A 27,094-nucleotide genomic window follows, 5' to 3' on the forward strand; every position below is an offset into this window, starting at 1 on the left:
TAAAATCAAGTTATAGAAACACACACACACACACACACACACACACACACACACACACACACACACATGCACGCACACATTTTAAATGAATGAATATCTGCAATAAATAATCTCTAATTGTCCTTCAACCTTTGGAATCCTATGACACAGGGTACTTCCACAAGGAGGAATGCTACCTGTGTTGTGTTACTTTTTATTTCACAGGTTATGCACACTGACAGACACTAAAGCATAGTTTCATATTACCCTTTTAAAAACACACAAAAAAATGTATTTCTGAAGGATAAGTTGACAAAGGACATGGTGAATTTCCAAAATTAACTGTGAAAGACAGATCATCTAGGCATAACTGAAAGCCACGCATAACCTTTGTGCTTAGGTACTTCATTTCAAAATGTCACTTTCTCCTCATTCAATGAGACTGTCATTATACTATTTTAAGCTTTAAATTTTGTGTTCTGAAGCTGAACAGGAATTATTGCTTCTATCTTTGGGCTTATTAGAAATAATTTAAAATTCATTTAAAAGTGATAAAATCACCTTTTTCTTATGAATTCAGTTGAATGTTGAAAATTGCAATGCAGTTCTTATTGTATTTTTGTATGTGTGTGACTTTAATTAGCAATAATTCTACATCTGTATATGTAGCACAAGACTATTTTAAGGGCCTTAGAAAAAATTACATTGAGAATTAATTTTCTTTACTTTTTAATTCACCAGAAATAGATTAAAGTAGAATAAATTAGGGGATAATATTAGTGAGAATTTCAGACTTTTCCATATATAGATAAACTTTAAAAATATGACAGTTGAAATATGTTATCATTGATCTACCCTGTGATACATGGGCAAATGAAAAGTCACATTCCTGGAAACAAGTATTCCTCTGATCTTCCCAAAATGAATTATGAGATTTTGGGGGGTTGTGAAATAAAGATGCAATATAGCAATCATCTTTCCTCCAATATCAAAGAAAGAGATTCAATTATTTGTAATTTATTTAACATTTTACTCTCTAAGTAAGCCTTATTCTCACAATCCAATGTTGGTACAATGCCAATTAGGAGGGTCAGGCAAAGAACTACTGGAGTTATATGAATCTGCTGACCATGGGCAGTATTCACCAATCAGGGAAGGGAAGAGGGTTTGGCTCCTGATGTGTGAGGGTTTTCCTAGGAAAGGCCACCTGGAGAACTGCTTCATCCAATAGGGAGCTAAGGAAGTGCAGGGACTAAGTGTCTTGCAACAAGGGTCAATTACAAGCAGCAAACCTCCGGAAAGTGGGTGAGAGTTAGGTAGTCTATGTGTGGGCATAAATTAGAGGCTGGAGAACCCTATTACAAGGAACCATGATTACTGCCCTGGTGGTAGAAGCCTGCTCTTGGGTGGATATTTGTCCTGAGTAGCACTGTGTGTAACAAAAACTTGCTCTTTTAAAAAAGGTATGATGGTGTTAGGCAGGGGATGGAAAAACATCTAAAAGCCTTCGGATGAGCTGTATTAATTTTTTTATTATTATTAAGAGATTTTCACCTGGCGGTGGTGGTGCACGCCTTTAATCCCAGCACTTAGGAGGCAGAGCCAGGTGGATCTCTGTGAGTTTGAGGCCAGCCTGGGCTACTGAGTGAGTTTCAGGAAAGGCGCAAAGCTACACAGAGAAACCCTATCTCAAAACAAAAAACAAAAACAAAAACAAAAACAAAAACAAAACAAAAACAAAAACAAAAAAAAAGAGAGAGAGATTTTCTATTCATTTTACATACTAACCACAGATTCCTCTCTCCTCCCTCCTCCAAGCCCCCAGGCTTCTTCCCCAACCCATCCCCCATTCCCACCTCATCCAAGGCAAGATCTCCCATGGGGAGTCAGTAGAGCCTAGGACATTCAGTTGAGGCAGATCCAAGCCCCTCTTCTTTGATCCAAGGCTGCACAGAGTGTCCCACCTTAGGTACTGGGCTCCAAAGAGCTGTATTAATTTTTAAAATAATATAAATACTCATACCATCCTAATACTAGAGGATGGAATTCAAATAGGTACTCATCATTCAACTATAAAGGATACTTACGTATTTACATAGTGATCAATAATACATTTTTTTTGTCTTAGCTACCTCAGGGTGACATAACAAAATGGGGGCATGATTTAAATTACAGAAGTTCCTTTCTTCATAGTCTTTAAAATTAGCAGTCTCAGATCAAGGCACAGTGTGTTTAGCTTCTACTGAGAGCTTTCTGCCTGGCTTGTAGATGGATGCCTTCCCTCTATATTCTGATATGACAAGTAAGGAGAGGTGTAGACTCTTCTAGTTACCACAAAGGCCCCTGACTTCTGCCAAGCTTACATGTCAACCACAGTTCTGTCTCCAGGTGTCATGATGTTGTTCGATGTCTTTAATAGAACGTTTGTGTGTGCAAGAGGACCACAGTTTCAATCAGTGATGACTGCCAGTTTTGATTATCATCTCACTGACACCAGGAGATTCATATATCATGTTTGGTTTTCCTTGTACCCAGTATCTGTAATTTGTTCAAACTTAAATTGTCTCCATGGTCTAAAGAGCTTGTTCATATTTCTTAAGATTAGTTCTTCTAGCTTACTTATACTATACTTTCTTCCAAAATAGGAAATTTCTCCATTCATTTCATGAGAATAAAAGATATTTCATTTTTTGTTCCTTTTTGCAATGAAAACAGCCATTTGCTCACAATTTGAGGAAAACACAAGCATTGATACCACTTATTCCAAAAGTTACCTTCTGATTTGTATGGGAAAGAAGGATGTTGCCTCCAGGTTTCTCTGTCCACACAGCTACTTTGGACAATGTACAAAGCCTGTTTCCCTACCCCCATTATCTGCATAGGATTTCATAGAGAAGAATGAAAGCCTTACTGTGAATGTGATTCTTCCCATGTAGGGAAGTTACTCATCTCAAAGCATCATCCTAATTGCAGGCTCAGATTAATCGCTTGCTCACAGGGCTTCTTACTCTTATATTCCCCTCTTTTATAACCCAACATCCAAAGGGAAATATGTTCCCAGTATCACTTGTTTAGATGATTCTCTGTTTGGAAGGTAACAGGAAATAAACTTCAAAGAATATTCCAGATAGACTTTTCTTCTTTGAGGTTTACATTCTTTCAAAAATCTTTCTAATTCTAAGTCAGCCTTATTCATGGATAGCTTTACTTTATTCTAATTTGGAATTTTTGTGTGTACATAATCTGATTTTTAATATAATAAAATTCATGCCAAGTTTGGTGATGGAAGGAAGAGCTAGTGGTTGTTTTGGTTCCTTCTAAAGAAGAATTGACTAACTTATTTCCATTTAATTATTTCTGTAGACTTTTTACTTTGGGAACTAAAGGATTTCACTAGGCTAGTCCCCTAGGAAATGACAGCTAAGTTTTGGTAGTAGGGTTTAAAGGAAAAATATAGATGCATTACAAACATTGTTCAAAAAGCTGTTTGATTGTCATGAGTACAGTCATCTTCATTAGCAAGTGAAAGAGAATACTTGAAATTACAAATTACCCAGCTAAATGAAGCACATAGTATAACACTTGATTGTTTCTCTCTTAAAGACACAATGGATGCACAGAGCAGCCACACACCCAGTGCTTAGAAATATTCCTATATTTTGGTAAATTTTAGAAAGGCTTTTGTTTCATAAAAAATGTGATTTGAAAACAGCAAAGGAGAAATGCAATGTTCCTTGATTTGTGTCTTGACATCCCTCTTAGTTTGCAAATCATAGAGTAGTCTGGTTAACTTTGTCCAATCTTAGTACCTAAGAACTCTGATGTCAGCTTACCTTATGTACTGACATCTCCTTAAGTCACTAGATCTGCCACATTGTATCAGGGGATGATCATTATAAGTATTGATGAACACAATGAGGTAACAGGGCAAAAACAAGATTCTAGAATCTTTCCTCAAGATAAATAACAGGTTTTCATTGCAGACATTTCCCACCTGGATCTACCTTAAAATATGGTGTTAAAATGTTTGTTTTCTGTCAAAAGGTGTGGAGCAGGGATAGGACTTCAAGCCTAGAGGAAGGTGGTTCATTGTTATATACATCTGTCAAAAGTTCCCAATTTCTAGCAGTTATTGAAGCTTATGCATTGTCCCTTGGTTAGTCTCTTTAAAACTCTCCAGGGAGTTCCAATGTGAGAGTGGAACATAGCTAATAAATTCACACCAAGATAGCATTTAAGACATCTTGCTGAACAAAAGTAGACAAATATACCTTGAACTGTAGCAAGAGATCTAGAGATTAACTTGTCTAGACTCAAAATTTTCATAGCAATTTCTCTGAAGTCTTGGATCCATCTTCATAGGAGCTATTTATTTGCATCAGCAGAGATTAAATCCAAAAGGCTAAAATGGATTTTTTTATCCTAAATGAAAGGTGAAAGCATGCGATACAGCCACAGCAGTAAAATATCTTAATTTCTGTTACATATTGTAACCATTTATGTGAAAAGACATCATATTCTCCCTACCACCACCAATTTCAGTCTCACTTAATTCTTCCAAATTGATTTTATATGCCATTATCAAGGCGCTTCACCCTTAAGTTTTCCATTGGTAATCCCAAGACAGAGTAGTAACTACCCTCAGACCTAACGCATTTATCAGTGTTGGATGAGTAGCTAGATAATAATTAGTCTGAAATTGAGAGTCAGTATGATTCTACCAATAAGATTTTCTGTGGGCCATGTTTGACTGTGAGTTGGAGTTTCAATCAAAGACTCAAGCTAGTAATGAAGGTTACTACTCCTTGCATCAAAGAATTGCAGAAATTCTAAGCACGGGTCAAATTTAAAAACTTTTCAATATATTCACGTTTTACTCCCCAATCCCTTCTTTTTTCTTTCAGTGTCTGCCAAGCCAAGACCCCACAGTGATGAATACTCGAAGAAAATCCCCCCTCCAAAACCAAAACGGAACCCTAACACTCAGCTTAGCACGTCATTCGATGAAACCTACATCAAAAGGCATGTGCCAAGGAGAACCTCGCTCCCAAGGGATTCATCCCTGTCCCAGGTCTGCAGCCCCGCAGCAGACCCCGAGGAAGAGGAGCCTGTGTACATCGAGATGGTGGGTAACATTCTTAGAGACTTCAGGAAAGAAGATGATGACCAGAGTGAGGCTGTGTACGAGGAGATGAAATACCCCATTTTCGACGACCTAGGCCATGATTCCAAATGTGACTTTGATCATCACAGTTGTTCTTCGCAGTGTGCTACTCCCACGGTGCCTGACCTGGACTTCATCAAGTCTTCGGGACCATGTACTCCGAAGGGTCTGCTTTGTGAGATACCCCCACCCTTCCCCAACTTGCTTTCTCACAGACCACCCCTGCTGGTGTTCCCACCAGCCCCGGTACACTGCTCCCCCAATTCCGATGAGTCTCCGCTGACCCCTCTGGAAGTCACAAAGCTTCCTGTGTTGGAAAACGTGTCTTACATGAAACAGCCACCTGGAGCATGTCCATCCTCCCTGTCATCACACACCTCCAGCCACACTAAAGACCAGAGCGGAGCCCTAGGCCCCGCGCCGGCGGCGTCTGTGCTCTCTTCATCTCCTCCGCCTCCATCCACTTTGTACAGAACCCAGTCTCCTCACGGCTATCCAAAAAGTCATTCCACCTCCCCATCCCCCGTCAGCATGGGGAGGTCCCTGACGCCCTTGAGTCTCAAGAGGCCTCCCCCCTATGATGCTGTGCATTCCAGCAGCCTCTCAAGAAGTTCTCCTTCAGTGCCTCACTCGACCCCCAGACCCGTGTCGCAAGATGGGGCCAAGATGGTCAATGCCGCGGTGAACACCTACAGCGCTGCTGTGCAGAGTGGTTCCAGGTCCCGGACACCAACCAGTCCTTTGGAGGAGCTCACCAGCCTTTTTACCTCAGGGCGGAGCCTGCTGAGGAAGTCATCCAGTGGCCGAAGGTCCAAAGAGCCTGCAGAGAGTAAGTAGAACAACCTGGTCTGGTGCAGTCCTCAAAACCAAAAAGAGGCCCCTTATGCATATGCAAAGCTCAGGTGACTTGCTTCTGAGTCTTTTTGGTTCCAGTATCAAAATGCAAAGACATTTTAAAATTTCTGGCATGCTAAAAAACTAGTGTGTTCTCAGTGGGTACTAAGTACAAAAATTAAAAATGGCAACCTGCCCAGTTATAACACATGCTACCCTCACATCCCCCCTGCAAAAGGTATGAGTTTCTTTTTCTTTCTTTCTTTCTTTCTTTCTTTCTTTCTTTCTTTCTTTCTTTCTTTCTTTCTTTCTTTCTTTCTTTCTTTCTTTCTCTCTCTCTCTCTCTCTCTCTCCCTCCCTCCCTCCCTCCCTCCCTCCCTCCCTCCCTCCCTCCCTCCCTTCTTCTTCTTCTTCTTCTTCTTCTTCTTCTTCTTCTTCTTCTTCTTCTTCTTCTTCTTCTTTTGGTTTTATAAGACAGGGTTTCTCTGTGTAGCTTTGTGCCTTTTTCCTGGAACTCACTTGGTAGCCCGGGCTGGCCTCAAACTCACAGAGTTTCTTAAGACTAAATAAAATCAAAATTCTTACAATGACCACAGAAAGTCTAATGGAGAACACCATGAGGTTTTCAGGGAAAAGATTTGATTTGGAGGAACCTAAACATGTACATCCAGAATTGTTAAAGGTCAAAGCTTAACAAAGATAGCTCCAGCTGGCTGTTGATTTCCTGCAGGAAATCTTGCAGGAAAGATAGCAAACTGGACAAAGTTTGGGATTTCTTTCCCTTTCATATAAAGAATAGTTCTTTCTACAAACTTAATGTTATCACAGGCTTCGCTTCATTCAATGAGAATAGACTCATCATTTCCCTACTACACACCATGGCAGGGTCTGGAGAGATGACTGCCAGCTAAAAGTACTTGCACATTGCTTGGTTACAGCTGCCTCTGATTCCTGCTGAAGGGCCTTTGGCATCTGCACACATGTGGACAAACACACAAGACATATACATATTCCACCAGTACCACCACCACACCACATACCACACAGACACAGACACAGATACACAGACACAGACACAGACAGACACACACACACACACACACACACACACACACACTCACACACATCACCACCACCACCACCACACACCACCATCACCACCATCACAATCACCATCACATACCACACACATACACATAAAAAATAAAATGAATCTTTAAGCACCATAGCAATATCTTATGTTTAGGCTACTCTTCCAGGATCCACTGTTGTGTACATTATATGAAATCTTTAAGATGTGAAAACTGTTGCCAGTGATTTTTAAAGACCAAGAAATTTCAGTTTCTGAGTGACTAGCTCTTTCATGAGCTATACATAGCTCACAACACAAGTCTATGAGAAGTTCCATGCAGTTCCAGGTCAATTGTCTCCATGTCCAGACCACTTAGTCACACTTGGTTTTATTTGTTTTGATTTAAACATGCTTTAGTCACTTAAACTGATTGAATCTTCATGTCAATAGAGCCCACTATGGAATTTGGTTTTCTATTTATATGGTTCTACTGTTTATATGAGGAATCAAAGAAATCCTTATCACTTTTGATGCTGGAGATGACTATGGCATCCTCAAGTAACCTATAGTCATTGGTAGTTAGTTGTAAGTGACTTTTCCTCTATTTACCTGGAAAGATTTATAAATGCAATAGTTAATCAAATGATACCCCCCCCATCTTTTTATGAGTCTAACTGAAAAACCAGTAGTTTTTAATGCCTTCAACATGTTTGAGTTACATCTATACATATATGCATATTTATAATTATCTTTACATTGTATCAAGAACTGAATTTAAAAATTAAGGTGATTCTATATTTCATGTTAAATACATGAAACAAAACTATATATGTCTATAACTTATCAACATCTCAAATCAATCATGCACACACTTCAAAATTCTTAGAAGCAATCTGTCTATAGAGCAGTTGTTCAGAATTCAAACAGTTTTTGCCTGCAGGGATGTTTGACAATGTCAATGTCTAGTAAAATTATTAGTTGGCATTCTGGAATGATACTGTTGTCTACAGCATGGAAGCTGGGATTGTAGAGAATAATTAAAAACTACTCACTAAAAAGCAGATACATAACAAGTATTTTTTAAAATAAAAGAGAAAAATGTGAAAAAATGATTTACTTTTAAAATACACAATCACCCTGTGAAATTATCAGGAATTTCACTTAGGATTGGTGAAACCATTGGGCTTTCTCCATACCTATCAGCTTCTTTGGAGAATCCTTAACACCCCCAGCTGGCAACTGTGCCAATTAGCTAGAAAAACTATGTGTAAAAGGGACAATTAACTAATGAAGTTATTTCAGGGGGAAAAAATCCATCTGCTAGTATCAGTTTATGTGCTGTATATCAGAGACACCACTATCTGACTTTGAAAGGGCTTTACATACTTCTAGAACAAAGCACATGCAAGAGTGACCTGGATCCTTTGCAGCCTTTGGGAGGCAAGGACTGGGTTCCTTTCCATCATCGATTAGCTTTGTTTCAACCCTTCAGAGAAAGTCATGCTGAGTTTCATTAGCCATGACATTTTATTCTACATAAATGGGAGGGAAGAAAAATGCAGTGTAGGAATGAATAATGAAAATTTTAATTGTCCTTGACTGTGGAGGAAAATAGAAAAATATTACTATATGATAAAAAAATCAGAAGTGCTCTTAGAAATATTATGTGATCCACAAGAACCAAAATTGTTAATAAATACAAGTATACAAGTTAGCTGGTAATTGTTGCCTCATTATCTTCAATGATGTCTTCTTTCCTTTATTCCAGAGTGACAAGGTTTTTAGGCACCTGTTGATATCATAAACACAGAATTAGTGACACAAAGTACTGATAAACTCATGACTTGATTGTCATTAAGTTTTTTGAAGTAATATTCCAGAACTATTTGATATTTTAGGGGTAAAAGTAAGATTGCTATCTGTTTTCCATCCCCCTTTACTCATTTGAAAAGTAATTTTAAAGCATTTAATCTAAAGAAAATATGATTTTGCTTTTAACTAAAGAAACAAATGTAAATGAAGTTTATACTTTTGAATATTATTTTTAATGATCTAAAAAGACACATGTTTTCTAGTTTGCTTTCTGTTGCTGGGCTAAGGCAACTTAAGGAGGGGAAGGGTTTGTTTGCTTTACACTTTCAAACCACAGTCCATTACTGAAGGATGTCAAGGCAGGAACTGAAGGCAGAAATCTGAAGGTAGGCCTACAGTATTACCTGCAACCAGAGAAGCCACGTCATAGCCAAGGAGGTACAGCAGAAACTGGAGAATCACTGTTTGCTGGGCTCATTTTCCAGTTCACTTGCTCACATGCTTATGTGTAGATAGCTTTCTTGTACACCCCAGCACCAGTTCCTAAAGAATGGTGCTGCCCATAGTGAGCTGTTCCCTTCTGAATCAATTAGCAACCAAGAAAATCCCTCATTGGAGCTAGAGAGATGGTTCAGTTTCACTTGTTTCTCTTACAGATTACAAGAGTTCAGTTTCCAGCATTCATATTGCAACCATCCCTAATTTTAGTTCCAGGAGATCTGGTGCTCTCTTCTAGACTCCACGAACACCATGTATACATGTGGCACATAACATACACGCAGGCAAAACACATTCAAATTTTTTTTTTTAAATCTTAAAAAAAAAATTCTTTCAGGGACCTGCTCACAAACTAACCTAATAGAGACAGTCAGATTTTCAGTCCTGACCTGTCACTAGATGCATTGACCTCAGAAATCTAGGATTTTCGTATTTGACTGATGACATCATGGTCATCACTGTACAGTAGCTTGGTAGTCCATGACTGTTCCAAGGGAAATTAAGACAGTGATTCAAGACTGAAAGTGTTCTCCTGACCTAGTCTGGTGATCAGATGACTAAACACCCTAACAGTCGTCTTGGAACTCTCATCCAATAACTGATGGAAGTGGATCCTCAGCCAGGCCCCAGGTGGAGCTCCAGGTGTCCAACTGTCAAGAAGGAGGAGGGACTATAAGAGAGTGAATGGTTAAATCCAAGATTGCAAAAAACACAGGGACAAATAGCCAATGGAAAGAAAGCACATGAATTATGAACCAATGGCTGAGGAGCCCCTAGCTTTATCAGGCCCTCTGGATAAGTAAGACAATTGAATAGCTTGAATTGTTTGGGAGGCATCTAGGCATGTCATACTCGCACAAACAATAACAATAGCAACAATAAAACAGCTAAAGGCAATGACATCCCCAAAACAGACGATCCAGAAACTGACTCAGGGAAGCATACGGAGTACGACAGACTCTTAAATGCTCTCAACACCACCTTCTTTGTCTTCAGATTTGTGCATCTGTCCACCCAGACTTTAAAATTACAAAAACAAACAACATAGTTTGTCAAGAATGGGCTGGTCTGTTCAATCAGTCTTCTTTTAAAGCTAAAAAACATCTCTACTCAGGGTGGTAAGGTTAAATGAAGAATAACTAAAATTCCTTGATTTTGAACATTCATGTGACTCCGTGATTAATTGGGGTGGTGACATTGTCTGCTTTCCTCATTCAGTTTATCCTAGAATTGCAGTTCAGAATCACTGAAGAAAACATAATTTCATAAATAATTGCTCACCTTTCTGGGGGTACACTGCAGCTGTCTTTGATTGATGCAAGTAGACATGTTTATCCCTAGTGTTTATATTCTCTGGCTGCTGAATCTTTAAGTGCAATTTCTTGTCAGCAATTTAAGCAGCAATTCTCTCCATTAAGAAGAACCCTTGCTGCTTTATACTCTAAAATCCAGTCACATTGTCAATTCAGAAATAAGCTACACTGGTCTATTCAAAAAGAGAATCCCTCAGTCATACCTATACCACAACTGATTTCTTTCCTTCCTGATTAGTTAGATGAGAAAGGAAATTTGTTATGTGGGTTTCATTTACTATCATGGATTTTGAAAGCTTTGACAAATATAATTAAACTCCTGTGATTAAGTAAGAATATTCCTAGTGCCATATTATAGTGCCTGATGCATGGCTTCTACTTAACTAAATGATCTAGGGATTTAAAGCAAGACTGGATGGCATAAGAAGTAGTTTCCCTCTTGGCCCAGTCACAAAGTGTTGAGACTTTCATGAGGCTTTTATGCCATAGTTTTCTAACTTGTCAATTGAAAATACAAGGTGGCAAAATTCAGGTCTCTGCTGCTTCTGTAGGCTTCTGGGTGGCTTGAGGATCACCAGGTAAACCTCTGAGTCTTTGTGTCTGATGTCTTCACTGGCTGCAAGGGATTCCTATAAATCCCATAAAACCATGTCAGTTTTACCCTGGTGTCTCTATCCAGAATCTGTCAACTTAGAATTTTACATATGATAGCATCTTTGTTGTTCCATAATGATTTGCAAGTTATTCTTATGTCTCATAATTTTTTAATGATAAGAAAAAGACATGTAAGGCAAGAGATATACCTTACAGTCATTTCATTTCTTCTAATATCTTGGTCTGCTGTGTATTTCTCAGAGTCAAAGCATTTTATATATATTGAACTTGAATGAATATGCATTATAACTTGAGAAGGCTATTGAACTTGAGCAGGAGAAATTATATAAGAAGTGTCTGACCACTAAGTTTAAAAACAAGCAGGCTTCTATGACCTAGAAAATTTCACATTGAAATCAATATAGTCATTCAACAAGAGAAGTGATGCTGAATATTGAATCCATTGCTTACACTCTTAAGTGGCATGATTTAAAGAACCATTCCATTCCAGGCATATTTAACTGGAATAAAAATATAAAGACTATAACCATGAAGCATTTCAATATAAGCCATTCTATAGATGTCAAACCATCATCAGCTCCTGTACCAATGAATGAGCTGTGAAAATTGATCCCTTTCAGATGTCTAGAATTAAAGAGGTGCATTTATAAAAGAAAGTAAGAGATTAACACTTTAAAGAAGGAATTCAAATGTGCTAAACATTATGCCTTATTGAGCACAAATAGAAAGAAGAATGAAAAATTCTTCAAGCAAGTCATTTAATCTCTTTGAAAAGAAGTAATGTGGAAACCCAGGGAACTATTACGATGCCACTAGCTACCTTGAGTGTTTGTGTGTTCTCAGGTAAAACTGAGTTCATTTATAAAATATTTTAAAAGCTTTTCATAATTAAAAAAAATCATTTTCTCCAGAAGTTTGTAAATGAATAACAACTCCAAATTTAATAAGGTGCATGTAACAGTGCATGGTGATTCGTGGTTGAAGCAAGCTCATTATTGCAGCTTGCTGATGGGAGTTAGGTTAATTAAACATTCCACTCCTAGTAAAAAAGCCAATCAACTGAAGAATCTGGGCCATTGCTGTTCCCAAAGGAAAGGAATGAAAGTCCTAACAAGTACCTGAGAGGAGAGGGAGGAGTGTTGATGACATGGATTTTGAATCTGTGCATACTATCTAGCTAGGTATGCAATCAACCTTGGGGGAGGTGGGGTCACTTCAATTTATACATCTGAGCTTTGCTTCTGACCATGGATAATAGAGGAAGAACTTTCCCTACTCCTCCTCTGATTTTAGTTGCATTCAGTAAGCTGACGTTTTTCTATTTTCTGCACGCATTTTCCTGTTATACATTGTATTAATATGACTAAATAAGTAGGAATAAGAAAAGAGAACCAACAGTCTTAAAGAGCTCCAGGTAGTTAAGGGGTTTTTTGGTAGAGGGATACTCATGTTCCTCAATGGTAGCCTCTTCAAGTTGCCTTTGCTCAAATAAAAATAACCCTCACTCATACCCATTTAAGTAACATTAATTAAATACAGTGGGACACACACACACACACACACACACACACACACACACACACACACACACACACCATTATGGTAGGAAGGGCATTGGAAAGAAGTTGGAAAGAAGAAGGGATTTGGAAGGAGTAGACATGAGAGAGGACAATGTAATCAATGTGCACAGTATATACATATATATGTATGTGACTGTGAAAGAATAAATAATAGTAATTAGGAACAAGTATAGACTAGATCAGAACATCCGTTTATTGTCTAACACAAACACTTCCATGGTGCTGTGGATAGATGAATCCATTATATCTTTTTGTTCTCATGACACAACTAAAATCCAAATGACTAAAGGGATTTATTTGATAGCAACCCCCAAGAGAATGATTAGAGCTGAGGTGAAGCATTGCTTTATTCAAGTATCACATTCTGGATGTCAAATTTGCCTTTATACCTGCATGCTAATTTTACTGTTTTGACTGATTAGTTATTAGCCACTTACAAGTGATTAATACCAGGAGAGAGCTGTCAGAAGATGAAAAAAGCTTGTCAGTGGCACAATGGCCTGAGACATTTCAAACCTAGGAAATTCAAACAAATCACCTTATACTGTTCCTTTAGTAGTTTATTGATAATCTTACTTGAATGCTGAAGGATTCATTTTGGCTTAGTATAGACTAATAAAAGATCCCATTGATGTTTCAGAAGGAAAACAAAAACAGAAAAGGCTCACTGCATCTATCAATGAGTCTCCAATCAAGGACATATTTTGTATGTACAGCTCCCCTCTTTCATTTTATCTTAATCACAGTTACTTTCTACTTACCTAAAGTCATATAAATTTGCCTACTTGTTCTCTGACTCTGGTCTGTTTTCCATCTTATTCCCTTAAACATTGCACTGGTTAGTTTTTCTGAACTTGACACTAACTAGTGTCACCCAGAAAGTGAGAATGTTGAGGAATTTCCTCCATAGCATTGGCCTCGGAGCATGTATGTGGGCATGTTCTTAGTTATTAATTGATATAGGAGAGCCCTGCCCACTGTGGGTGGTCTCATCCCTAGACAGGTGGGTGTGGGCATTATAAAAAATAAAATAATAATAAAAAAAACAATAGCAGAGAAAGCCAAAGGAAATGAGCCAGTAATTTTCTTCCATGATCTTTGCTTGAGTTCCTACCCTGACTTCCCTCAGATTGACTGTGACACATGGCAGTATAAGCTAAATAAATCCTTTCCTCACTCAATATGATTTGGGTCAGTGCAATAGAAAGCAAGTTAATACACTTTTCATGACATATCTGACCTTATCAATTATTCCCTATAAAGGCTTTTCTGTCATTGCTATGTCATAGAACATCCTCTAAAGGGATCCTTTGTGAATTCCTTCCATTCTTCCTTTGTGGGAGCTCTTGTCCTCTACTATTAAAAGTTCTTCTGGCCTAGAACTAACAGAGTTGTAATTACATATGTGTAAAGACACTGTCAGGTCATGTGATGTGAGTGGTTTTGCTGTAAGAGCTAACACATTTAGAGATAAGAAGCACCTTTTAAAAAAATGTGCCTTGGTCCCAATGACTGACTGACTGAATGGGCATCTAACTCTCCGAACTACATGGCAAGTTTTTGAAGACCAGGATCATATGCTGTTCTCATTCTATGTTCATAGTCCTCATGAGTGCATTTTACATCATCAGTTGATAACTGTGAAGCTATTGACTTTTCTAAATCTAGACATTTTAGTAGTGGTCCAAAATATTATTGTGATTATCCAGTATTGATACCCTGAGTTATTTACAGGGAGCTAAGATTAACACTAGTTATGATAGTTACTAAGGACCAGGTAATATCATTGAAGACCAAGGCTTAGATATTATATTACAATAATTTACATATTTAAATATGAAAATATATATTAGCCAAATGAAGAATCAGAACAATTACAGATTGAGAAATGAAGGCAGCAGTTAGCCAGCAACAAAAATAAAAGCAAAAACATTTAGTCTCGGGTCAATACGTATTAATATGTATTAAGTATAATGTAAGTTCTATGAAAATAGCACAGCATGGATCTTCACCAGTGAGTGTTGGAAGCAGTCTTTGTAGTTCATGAGCTTAGCTGGGCTGCAGGTGGCACTGAGTATGGCCTGCTTACAGTTGAATTTTTAGAAAATTGAAAAAAGAAAGGATAAGCATGAATATTCATTTTCACAGTTTTGTTTAAAATATATTTGTTCAACCATCTTGAAAACTACCATTACCTATAGTGGGACATCTTGCACAGCCTTGATGCAGGGGAAGGGGCTTGGACCTGCCTCAACTGAACGTACCAGGCTCCCCACGGGAGGCCTTACTTTTTCAGAGGAAGGAATGGGGGGGATTGGCCGGGGGAAGGATAGGGGTGGTGAGAGGAGGGAGAGGGGGGAAGAGAGGGGGATCTATATGTAAAATGAATAAAAAATTTCTTAACTAAAAAAAAAAAAAAAACAAAACCTACCTCGCTGTACTGTAAGATAGATTGTGTATATGTATAAGTGTCTGTATGTATGAATATACGTGTGTGTATGTGTGTGTGTGTGTGTGTGTAAAAGATCAGTGGTCCAATGCCCCAGGGAAGCACATAGATTTCCATCTAACTTGTTATTTTAGGGCAAGACATACTTCCAGAGCTAAAGGCTTTTATTCTCCCCAAATTTACCTAAAATTTGTTGCAATTTTAAAAAATGATATACGTTATGTATATATAAAATCATTAACTTTTACACACTTTGGTAGGGTGATCACAGGACCCCAGATATATTCAGAAAGAATATGCAGTTCATTTTAGAAGACAGAACTGGAAATGGGTGAAAGTGCCAGAGATCCTTACTATCGCCTATGAATCTTCTTCAGTTAGAGCACGATGAAGGATCTGACATTTTAAGTGAATAATCCTGGTAACTGACGTCTGGAGCATAAAGAACTATAGACAACTAAGACATTTTCTGCCCCCATGGGGACAATGCAGCTTTCAGGATGCTGGATGAAATCTAAGCCTTAAAGGTGGAGGAAGGCATAAGAAGGTGGATAGAGGTGGAGAGGAAGGAGGGAGGTGGAGAGGGTGGAGGGGTAGAGGAAGGTAGGAATGGTGAGGGGGTTTAGGGAAGCAGAGGGAGGTGGAGAGGGGTGAAGAGAGTAGAGGGACTTGGACAGCGGTAGAAGGAGGTGGAGAGAAATGGAAGGCTATCATACAGACATAACCTTCTTCCCTTAGAAGTAGCAATTCTAAGAACAGACAGGCTGTCCTCATCATATGAAGGTCTAAACCTCATGCTGCTAGGAGTATGACAGTCACTAAAATCCAACTGTTGATATGTTTTTCAAATCTCATAAATATTTTTATTTCCTTTTAATGGGACTACATTAAATGCCCCCTCCTCCAAAGTTAAGCTTAGAAACAGAACTCTCAGAAAAAACTAACCAACAGTCAGATTTTATTTTCAAGCACGTATGTGCCACCACAAAGGCATAGGGATAACACTAACCTCCTAAATGCAGACTAGCTAGCTGGTACAAAGAAGGCTTTCCTGCCAAATTGCCTTGCAGAATAGCATTTATAAGGGCAAAGCTACAGATGGAAACACTTGTCCATTACTCATTCTTCTACTAACTTCCATGGCTTTCCTTGCTAAGTCTTTATCCAGATGCTAATTAAGCAGAGGCTTGCATTACACATCAATTTTTAATATCCACTCCTCACAGCGAAATGAAACCTGCAGCATGCAGCTTCCCTAGTTAAAAGCAGCCCTGACCTAGTTCCTTGTGAAATCAATGGAGGGCTTCAAAAGACTGTGAGTAGCTGACATTTAAGGAAGCCAGCTCATAATCTGGGTTGGGGTGAAATATGATTCCCTGGGTTTCATTTATCATGTCTTCTCTCCTCCCTGTCTCCTTTCTTCCCTATCCGGTTCCCTTTCATTACCTCCTCTCCCTTTTTTCTCTCTGTCTTCCCTTCTTTCTTGTTATTCTAACAGCAGAGGAGGCTACAGGAGAGACTTGAAGTCAGTCCACAGTCATGGGACCCCAGGGAGTTGTGAGTTCAGCTACTTATGAAGTGGTCTCTAGTTAGCAAGTGCTCAGTCTGAGCCTGGAAGAGAACAGAAGCGTAAACTCTCTGCTCCTTTCATGCAACTATCTCTCAGGTAAAGCAGGATTGACTCCATCAGATTATGCCTTCAGATGCTTAGTATCCAAAGGCCTTCAGAATAGGAGCAAGATCAGTAGGAGCTAGGTGGAGAAGTCTTGGTCCTTCTTGCACTGAGGCGTACAGAGTCTACATCTGAACAGGGTCTCTCCCATAGAGGAACATGGAGGCACCCCTCAAGGGTTAATGTGCACCCACATACAGGGTTAATGTAAATTCTTGGCCCTAGATCCTAGAGATACTGTCTCATGCTGGACTTCACAGTCATAAATCTGACTGAGAGATTGATGGGGAAAAGAGTATCAACACAGCTACTAGCCACATCCATGATGGGAGCCCTTCAGAGGCCCAGACATTTCTATCAAAGATGAAAGACAAACATCCAAGTTAGGAATCATCATTACTGCTCCCCATTGGTTCATACCAATCCTAAGACCAACACAAGTACAAATACAAGTATTTATTTACTGTGGTAAAAATCTATGTAATGTTCAACTCATGATTTTAGTAATTTTAAGTATATAGTTGGATAGCCGTCAGTAAATGACCACAGTGTGTAACCATCATCATTGAAAATCATAAGAGCTGTGTCTTCTTCTTCTTCTTCTTCTTCTTCTTCTTCTTCTTCTTCTTCTTCTTCTTCTTCTTCTTCTTCTTCTCCTCCTCCTCCTCCTCCTCCTCCTCCTCCTCCTCCTCCTCCTCCTCCTCCTCCTCCTCCCCCTCCTCGTCCTCCTCCTCCTCCTCCTCCTCCTCCTCCTCCTCCTCCTCCCCCTCCTCCTCCTCCTCCTCCTCCTCCTCCTCCTCCTCCTCCTCCTCCTCCTCCTCCTCCTTCTTCTTCTTATTCTTCTTCTTCTTCTTCTTTCCAAACTGAAATTCCATTCCACAAAACAATAACCCCTAACCTTGTCTTGACACCATTCCAATTGCTGTTCTGGTTTTGTGGATTACTTTGGCTAACTCATATAAATGCAAGTATACAGTATTTTCCTTCTGTGCCTGGAATACTTTGCTCAGCTCAACATCTTCAAGACTTAACCCTGCAGAGTTTCTTTGTTTTTAAAGTTCATGCATATAGCACTGTTATCTATTCCTTCATCAGTGGTCCTTTGGAATGCTTCTGCCTTTTCACTATGTTACCAATGCTATGAGGAATATGCCTTTACAATGATCTGACTGAGCCTGGGGTTTCTATTTTTGAGTATGGAAGTAGTTGCTGGCTCTGTAGTAATTCTGTATTTCATTTTTGAGGAACTTCCAGTTTTCTGAAGTGACTACTATTTTTTGTTCTCACCAGTAATGCACAATAGTTCTGATTCCTCCACACTCTTGCCAACTCCTTTTATTTTTTTAAAATACAAATTTTACTGGTCATGAAATTTTATATTTCACATCTGACTTGTATTTCCATATGATCAATAATACTGATCATTTTCTATGCTTTTCTCAACCATTAACATAATTGAAGGTATCTCCCATTCAATGTTGTATGGTTTGAGTGTTTGAGGCTGTTATTGAGTTATAGAAGTTCTATACACAATCTAGGTGTGTGTGTGTGTGTGCGTGTGTGTGTGTGTGTGTGTGTGTGTGTGTGTGTGCATGCACACATGCAGAAGGCAGAGGACATGTGTATTTTTCTTTTCCACTCTCTTCCTTATTCCCTCAAAATAGTGTCTTTCATTGAACCAGAGTTAGGTTGTTTGTCCAGCTTCCAAAGTCCCCTGCCTCTGCTTTCCAATGCTGGAGTTACGGGCATTCATGTTCACGTAAAGCTTTTTACATGAGTGCTGGGGATTAGAACTCATGTTCTACTGGTTGTACAGCAAATGCTCTTATTCACTAAGTCATCTCCCCAGCTCCTAGCACATTGTTAATAATACTTTACTAGACACATGGCTTGTAACTATTGCCTTCCATTCCATAGCCTGTACTTTCATTCTGTTTATAGCATCCATTGATTCATACATTTTTTCAGTTTTGGTCTATTCTAAATTATTTACATTTGCTTTTGTTGCTTGTGCTTTATTGATAAATTCATCTTCAACTGTCATTTAGAATCTTCTTTTATATTTTCCTTGAGTCTCACAATGTAAGACCATTTTAAAAAATGAAATTAAGATTGGAGTTATGTTTATAACAGAGGGGTCACTTTTCTGAGGGAAACATGGCAGACAAAATCACTACGACACAAACAGGAACAGCAAAGAAGATGGGCAGAGTTAAGACTGAAGACCTCAGAAAGGAGTCTAATTCTCTTCCTCTCATTGTATCTTTCTGGTTCTAGTGGCAAATTACCAATTTCATTTAAAAATATCCTTTTGTGGAGAAAGATCAAATCCAGTTAACATATGCCCTGTTTGAATGTATATGCACATTTCTTCCCTTAGATGCTCTGACATATTGTATATTGTCTTACAGTGATTCCAAAATACCCTTAATCCCTCCAACAAATTTTCCAGAGAATTGGCAAATTGAAAAAAAAGTTCTGTATACATTCAATGCTGCAGATATCAGTTATACTATCCTTAGGGAAGTCATTGTTTCTTTTGTGAAATTTTTCATGTGAATGTATCTTCATCTGCATCACCTATGACCATTAGTTACTGTGATTCCAGTAATACCCAATGGTTTCTCTTTTTTGGCAGATATTAAATTCTCCTCTTACCCTCTATGGTGGGGTGCCATTCTCCTTAGCATTTGATGTTTACTTCAGAAACATTTAAGAATGTATTTTCAGAATCATATCTTTCAGGAATAATAGAAATGATATTTTTCTTCTCATAAGTTAATATTTTTAGTGCTTAAATGTCTCTAATTCTTTTAGGATGAAGGATTTTTCCATCTGTCTGTTAAAATGATTTGAGTCTTAATTAAGTATGATCGCACCTGTGCATACATTCGACTACCCACACACTTCCCACTTAACATTGGAAAATCTTCCTTTTCCTTCAAAAATTAAAAAAAAAATAAACTATGACCTTTCTTTTAAAAAATGCATAGGCATACAAGACTGAAAACATTGATGTGTTAAGTGAGGTTTTTCTTGGCTGTCTTAGGTCAACTACAGAGTTTATCTCCTAATGATTGTCGTTGATATAACAGAGCTGTCTTCCTTGCAGAGTTGGCTCCTTTTCTTATATGAGATAGTATAGCTGAAGCAGCCAATGAAATAGTCAGAAACCATCCACATCACTGTGTGCCTTTGTATATATTCTTAGATCTGGCAGCCCAGTCTTTCCTTATATAAGATTTTAAGGGGTAAATGTAACAGGAAGTACATAAATTACACAGATTATCTTCAATTTCAAAGTAATCAAATACTTTTTCTTTTCCTCTACTTTTCCAAAATATTCTTAAAAATGTGAAATAGATTGGCCCCTATGTTATTTTTTTTTTTAATTTTTCCCTTCACTTGAGAAAAAGAGAATAATTAGGGCAATTTTATCTAAAAATAGGTGGAACTATAAAAGAAAAAGGACCTAGCCAAGTTAGTAATCCAAATTATTTAAACAGTGATCATTTTTTTCATAATTTTCAACAGTGGAAGTGAATATTCTTATTAGAAATAACAAAAGTGTTTTTTAAAAAACCCACTATACTGAGGAGTAATTCTAGAAGTTTCTATTTAATTGTGGCTTAAGCATGAAGTGCTTTTTTTTAAAAAAAAAAACAAGCAAAACAAAAACAACTATCCCCCAAGCCTTTAATAGGCAGTCAGGAATTAGAGTACCTATTCTAGCACTTATCCTTGGAATGCTGGGTTTGAAGACCCTTGAGTCTAAATGCCTCATTTACAGATAAGTATGTGGGTGCTCAGAGGGGGGCAGTAATTTGCCCAAGGCCTAAGAGTTAATTAGGGGCTAATTCTAAGGTGCTTGTAACTCCAAAGATAATTCTACAACAGTGTTACTATACCATGTTGTGAATGGGACTCCCCACATCAAAATACCCCAAGGGGTGTGGGTTCATTTCACAAAGTTCTGAGATTGCAGGTGTTAACTGATGCTCTAAGAACATTTAGGCTATCTCTAAATTATACGGTAATATCCTCTACAACAAGAACCTTGATTTTGATTCCTAAATACTTATTAGTCCTTTTCAAAACAGAGTAACTTAGTCATGGTGATATATAAAATCACCCTCCATCACAAAGCTTTTCTAGCTTTTAAAATACCTTCTAACTCTAATAGAGTCCTTCCTTCCCCTAGTCATTATCTTTGTCTTCTACTGTTCAAAGGATTCTATTACTTTGATGACTTAAAAGTAGACCAAAACAGAGATGGTAGCTGTATCATAGAATTCTACATATTTTCTTATTGAAAACAATTGGTCTATTTGAATTCCTTTTAATAGATAATTATTGTATTGTTTTTCTCATGGCATTAGTAAGCAGAAATTCTTCAAATGAAGACAAATATTTTTTAATTTTTTACTTAAGAATAGCCCAAATTATAGCCATTTAAAAAATTTGTTCATATCTATTTTTCTGGAGGTTTGCTTAATTTTTTCTAAACTCTGGGTGTGGGATTTCCTGGCTTCAGGAAAGAAAGACTTTCTTTTTTATAAATGCACCCATCTTTTGTCAATGGCAAGAAAATATTTAATTGTTTGGACAAGCTTAGCTTTGTAGTTTGAAGAACAATGGACATTAGTAGGGAGACATGCACATAAAACATGACTTCTTTAAAGGACTTATATTCTCATGAATCCTAATTACAAATAGAAAATTTTCTTTTTCCCACATGTTCACCTACATTAAATACAAACACTAAAAGCTGTTTATAAATGTGAAACACTCGTCAGTACTTAATAGTTCTGCCTCTTGGCATCAGCACTACACAAGCCTTTGCAAAGGATATGTTAGAACTTGGTGGCACACTCAGATTCATGCAAGGACACCTAGAGTTCTCTGGGCCTTGTGAGAGCAGATAAAATACAGATCATGAACCTCTGACTTGGGTAACTCCACTTGTCCTCATTTTGATTGATTTTACCTCCTGGGTAAAATTTCCTCTAAAAGCAGTGATATAATACTTTACCCTGTTTCTTAAAAATTAAATAAGTACAAAAATTTGTAGCTTCTTTATATGTCATATCAGATACCACTTCTTCCCACATGAAGCTTATTTCAGCAAGAAGTGTATGTATTGTGGATCCTGAACCTTTGCCCTTTTACCTGACTCTTTGAAAGTCTGGCTAGTGCTGTTGGATGCAGTTAGACATTTCCCAAGTTTTGACTTAGCTACTTTCTAGGGGTCTGAGTGCTGATTCTCATGCAACATTGGCTTTCAGGGGGAAAGGTAGCCAAGAATGTGGTAGTCATCTCATAACCATTCATTCAGAAAGTTCTGGGGCCCAGGCAAGAGCAGGAGCAGTGTAGGAAAAAGGATGTACTGTGTAGTGTGATGGGCACAGACACTTAGCTTGACAGACTTCTCACTCCATTAGGAAGGGGCATTAGAAAAGGAATCAGAACTCAGATACTCATGGGGTGATGCTGAGGGTGGAAGGGTACAACTGCTGCAAATTCAATACATGAAACCAAGAGACAGCACAGGTTGCATAAGCCTGGCAGTACTTGAATTCAAAAAGGACTTTATAAGTGCTCTAGTATGGTATGAACACACCATAGTCAGAAATGAAGGAGTACAACCGTAGGAAGAAATGGTGGTAGTCTTGAGTCAACACAACATTTGCACTCAAGTTCCTCACCAGCCAGTTTCTTGGTAACATACCAGAGTGGACTTCAGTTTCTTCATCATTAAAATGAGGACGATGTAGTCACATTGCAGTGACCATCCTTGCTAAGGACTTTATCTGAACTTGACTTCTGTGTTACTTCATATAGTTGTTTCTTTCTGTCTTAAAGAGTCCCTTTAGCATGGTGGTCATGATGTCAGTTCATTGTCTTACTGCCTATGATCTGAGTGCCTGGCTTGAAAATGTACACACAGGTAGAGTAAGGCATGTGCATTCTAGAGGCACATTTTAATGCTGAGTTATGGCAGGAAGCCTTGGCCATTTTGCTTTTCTCTAGAACTGTCATAGAGGTACAGTGATACTTAGAAGGATCTTTAGAAACATTTTGTTTCAGGCCTATCACTTTTATTTGAGAAATCTAAAATATGGTCAATGAGACTTCCTCAGAGTCCTGGTGGTTAAAGAATGGAGCAGAGTACCAACTGATCATCTCAATCCCACACCAGGATGGGGGAAAACAAGCTTACACTTTTTTTTTAAATATATAGCTTATGTCTAAATTATTTTCATGTTGAGATGTTCAGCTTTTCTTTTGAGTATTTTCTAAGAATCTTATATTGACCCTTGGCACTGCAGAAAAAAGTCTTACTTAACTTCTTACTAATATGCTCCTTTGTCCTAGTCTGAATAGAAAACTATAAAAAATTGGATGTGTGGTAGCATTCCTATTCATGTGAATAATATATGTTAAATATATGGACGATTATTCATGTGTGCCTATTGTATATTTGGTATAAATTTACTAAAACCATGATGTTTAAAACATTTCTTAAATATTCACTAAAGATTATTCATGTCATAAAGGAGTTTCCCTAGGATTAAAGCAAGGAGGAAAACAATGTTGAAAAATGGAGCTTTCTGTTTGTTGCAGGGAGGACATGTGTGAGTGCATGACCATATGTACCACTTCATGCGTGTAAAGGGCAGAGGATAACTTTGGCGAGTTGGTTCTCTCCATTTCTTTGGGTTTAAGACTCTAACTGAAGCTTTCATGCTTGTGTTGCACATGTCACCTTGCCAAAACTTTTGAGATTTATTTGACAATCTACCTAACATCTTGTTCCTTAATTTTCCTGTCAGTATATGTATAAAATCTTTTCTTTCATTAGAAATTCAACAATCTTACATTTTGACTGTTTTTTATAGGGAGGGGATGTGAACGTTTTAAAAAATCTGTGCTTACATAATTCAAGTGCTGCAAAACTAACACCCTCCCCACAAATTTATACTTTAACACAGTGCAGCAGATCCTTGGGTCATGCAAGTTCCAGACTAAGATTTTTATCACAGACGATGTGACAATCAATTAATGGATTGAAAGATGAGCCTCGGTTAATGGGGGATTTCCCTGTGCAGGCTCTGCTAGCTTTTAAGACCTCAATAAATTCAGGAGAAGCAAGAGCCTGAATATGCTATGAGAACTTTCTTGAGCTCAGCTGGAAGGATCAGTCATCAGTCCTCCACCTACTACTGGCTAGAGCTTGATTCTATCATTCTCTCTTACTGCAAGAAGTAATGAAGAGGTGGATTATGTTGATGGCCAGGGAGAGAAGCAAGTGGATTTTCTGAGTACCCTCTACCCAGAGATCATTTTAGCTTTCATCCTACCAACACAAATGGCATTCTTTGAGTAAATTGTCTCTCTGCTCCTTGATGCAATCTTTCCTATGATAGTTTGATACTTCAGTGCTGCTTGGCGATCTTGGTGAACATACACACACACACACACACACACACACACACACACACATATACACATACATATACACATATATATACACATACACACACACACACACACACACACAGTTTATATATATAAACTGTCACAGGCTTAAATCTTTGGCTTGTATAGCTGAAGAATTTTTTGGAACAAACATGGTCCAAAGTGGAAGTATGAGTAAAATTTCCTGAGGAGGTAAACATGATTTTTAAATTGATGTCATTTTGCCCCTGAGAAAAGAACAGTTGACTTCTTAGTCAGCCATAGAGTTCCAGTGTGCTGAGGTGAGAGATGCCACAAGCACCCTGATTCCCTGTGAGGTTTTTTGTCAATTGCCATTTGTGAGTTTGGACAAGTTGCAGAAGGGCTTTGAGGTGAGGTGTTTTTACAGCTTCAGAGGGTTAGAGTTGGTATAGAGATGGAGCTTGGCTGGTGGAGTGCTTGTGTAGCATGGAGCAGCCAGTTCTGTCTCTGGCATCTCATAAATCCTGATATTGTGCACACCTATAATCCCAGCACCAGAGAGGTAGAGTTGGGGTGATTAGGAGTTCAAGATCTGGGGCTATGTGGCAAGTTGGTGAGCAGCCCTGGGACACATTAAACCCCATCTTTAAAAACATTCATTAGCTTTGGTGCATAGTGATCTCTGCTTCAGTGTGCCTCTTCTTGTATACTAAGATGTTATACCATATACCTTCCTAAATAAACTTAAAGTGTCTCATCTATTTAAAACCATCAAATCCTCAGGTGTCTGAATTGGCATATGTGTGTGTGTGTGTGTGTGTGTGTGTGTGTGTGTGTGTGTGTGTTTGAAGAGAAGACCTCCCTGGGATGTCAAGACTAATCCCAAGAGTGAAGGAACAACAACGAGAAATAAAAATTTGCCTCTCACCTCACTGCCCTTTGATTGTGGAGACAGGAGAGCGTTTGCCCTGTCCCCCTAGAGATTCAGGAAATGAGATGACAGAAGGTCACCAAAGGATCCCATGCTTGTCTAGACTGGTAGATAAACTGTCTCTGTCTGGCAGTAACCAGCTCCACACAGCACTGTTTTGAAAGACACAATAACATGCAATTAGAGTTCAGGTTAGGGTCACAGACAAAATGGGGGTTTATTTGTGTTATAACAAAGACATGACCAAGGGGAGACAGGTGACCTTACTATGGATTCACCAGGGTGTTTATCTAAAAAAAAAAAAAAAAAGAATTTGGTTCCGAATTGCTTCAGAAACAAGGATACTGCTATGATTGGCATGTGTCCCCTCCTAAATCCTCTATCAGAAGTAATGATAGATGAGGCCATGAGACTTTCTTCCCTGGATTAATGCTGTGTCACAGGCATGGCCTAATTATTATGCAAGTGTGTTTGTTATAAAAGATGGGTTTGCTTCTGTCTCTCTGGTTCTACCTTTGTCCTCCCCTCTTCTCTCATTGTGCTCCCCCTCCCTCCCTCTACCTTCCCCTCCCTCTTTCTTTCCCTGCTGCCTTCTGTCAAGGGATGCTGACAAACTGAAGGCATTCAATAGTTGTGAGCCTTCATGTCATGGACTTTCAGGCTATAGAAATATAAGAAATAAATATCAGTCACCCAATCACCAATTGCACACTCATTCATTGGATCAACAGGGTATGCAGAACATAGTCAGTAATTTTCTACAAATGGGGGTTGCTGTATAGGGCACTGAGACACTGTGATTCTGTAGAAAGTTTCCACACCATGTATAAGAAGAATCTTGTGGATAGTTTGTGTTACTAAATTCAAAATTGGTTTCATCTGATTTTAAATAACATCAAAATATTTGGAAATGGGTAATTGTCTTTATTTCCTGAATAGATTTCTTTGAACCTGCAGTATTTCTTAATTGCATAGTTTTTAATCCAATTGTGTAAGTCCAATTAGTTATTAATTCTGTTGTCCACTTTCCACCTGTCTCTTTTTTGACAGTTATTTTAAAGGGTTGTATCTTTATTTTAATGAGAAACTTATTTGGCTTTGAAAATGGTTCTTAAATATGTACATGAGGAAAAGATTTATTACAAAATAAAAGCTCAAGAATACACTTATATTATGGGTAATGGAGAAATCTGGTGCTAGGGAATTTCCCAGGATTCCAAAAAGATAACCCCAGCTAAGACTCCTAGCAACAGTGGATAGGGTGCCTGAATTGGCCTTCCCCTGTAATCAGATTAATGTAGAAGCTACATCTAGCAACTGTTGGAAGCAGATCCAGTGATCCACAGCTAAGCACTAGGCTGAGTTCCCGGAGAGCAGTTGAAGAGAGGGAGAAGGGATCATATGAACAAGTGGGGAGGGTCAAGATCATGATGGGGAAAACCACAGAGACAGCTGACCCTAGCTAATGGGAGCTCATGAACTCTGGACCGACAGCTGGGAAACCTGCATAGGACACAACTAGGCCAGCCGAATGTGGAGGATAGTTGTGGGGCTTGATCTGTTTGTGGGGGCCCGGACATCCCAGATGCATGAACTGGCTTTTTGGAGCCCATTCCCTTTTGTAAGATACATTGCTCAGCCTTGATGCAAGGGGGAGTGGCTAGGCCCTGCCTCAATTTGGTATGCCAGACTTTGTTGAGTACACAAGGGAGGCCTTACTCCCTCTGAGGAATGG

General features: G+C 38.5%; 1 protein-coding gene across 3 annotated transcripts in view; it reads left to right on the plus strand.

Moving 5' to 3' along the window:
• The window catches only part of Nyap2 (neuronal tyrosine-phosphorylated phosphoinositide-3-kinase adaptor 2), a 280,606-nt gene that overhangs the window by 157,376 nt on the left and 96,136 nt on the right, over positions 1–27,094 (plus strand). For all 3 annotated transcript variants that reach the window (XM_036172982.1, XM_036172984.1, XM_036172983.1), the window contains one exon: positions 4,884–5,972. In XM_036172982.1, coding sequence (XP_036028875.1) covers positions 4,884–5,972 — 1,089 coding nt within the window. The remainder of the gene's footprint in view (positions 1–4,883; positions 5,973–27,094) is intronic.

Source organism: Onychomys torridus, chromosome 23, assembly GCF_903995425.1.
Source record: "Onychomys torridus chromosome 23, mOncTor1.1, whole genome shotgun sequence".
Lineage (NCBI taxonomy): Eukaryota > Metazoa > Chordata > Mammalia > Rodentia > Cricetidae > Onychomys > Onychomys torridus.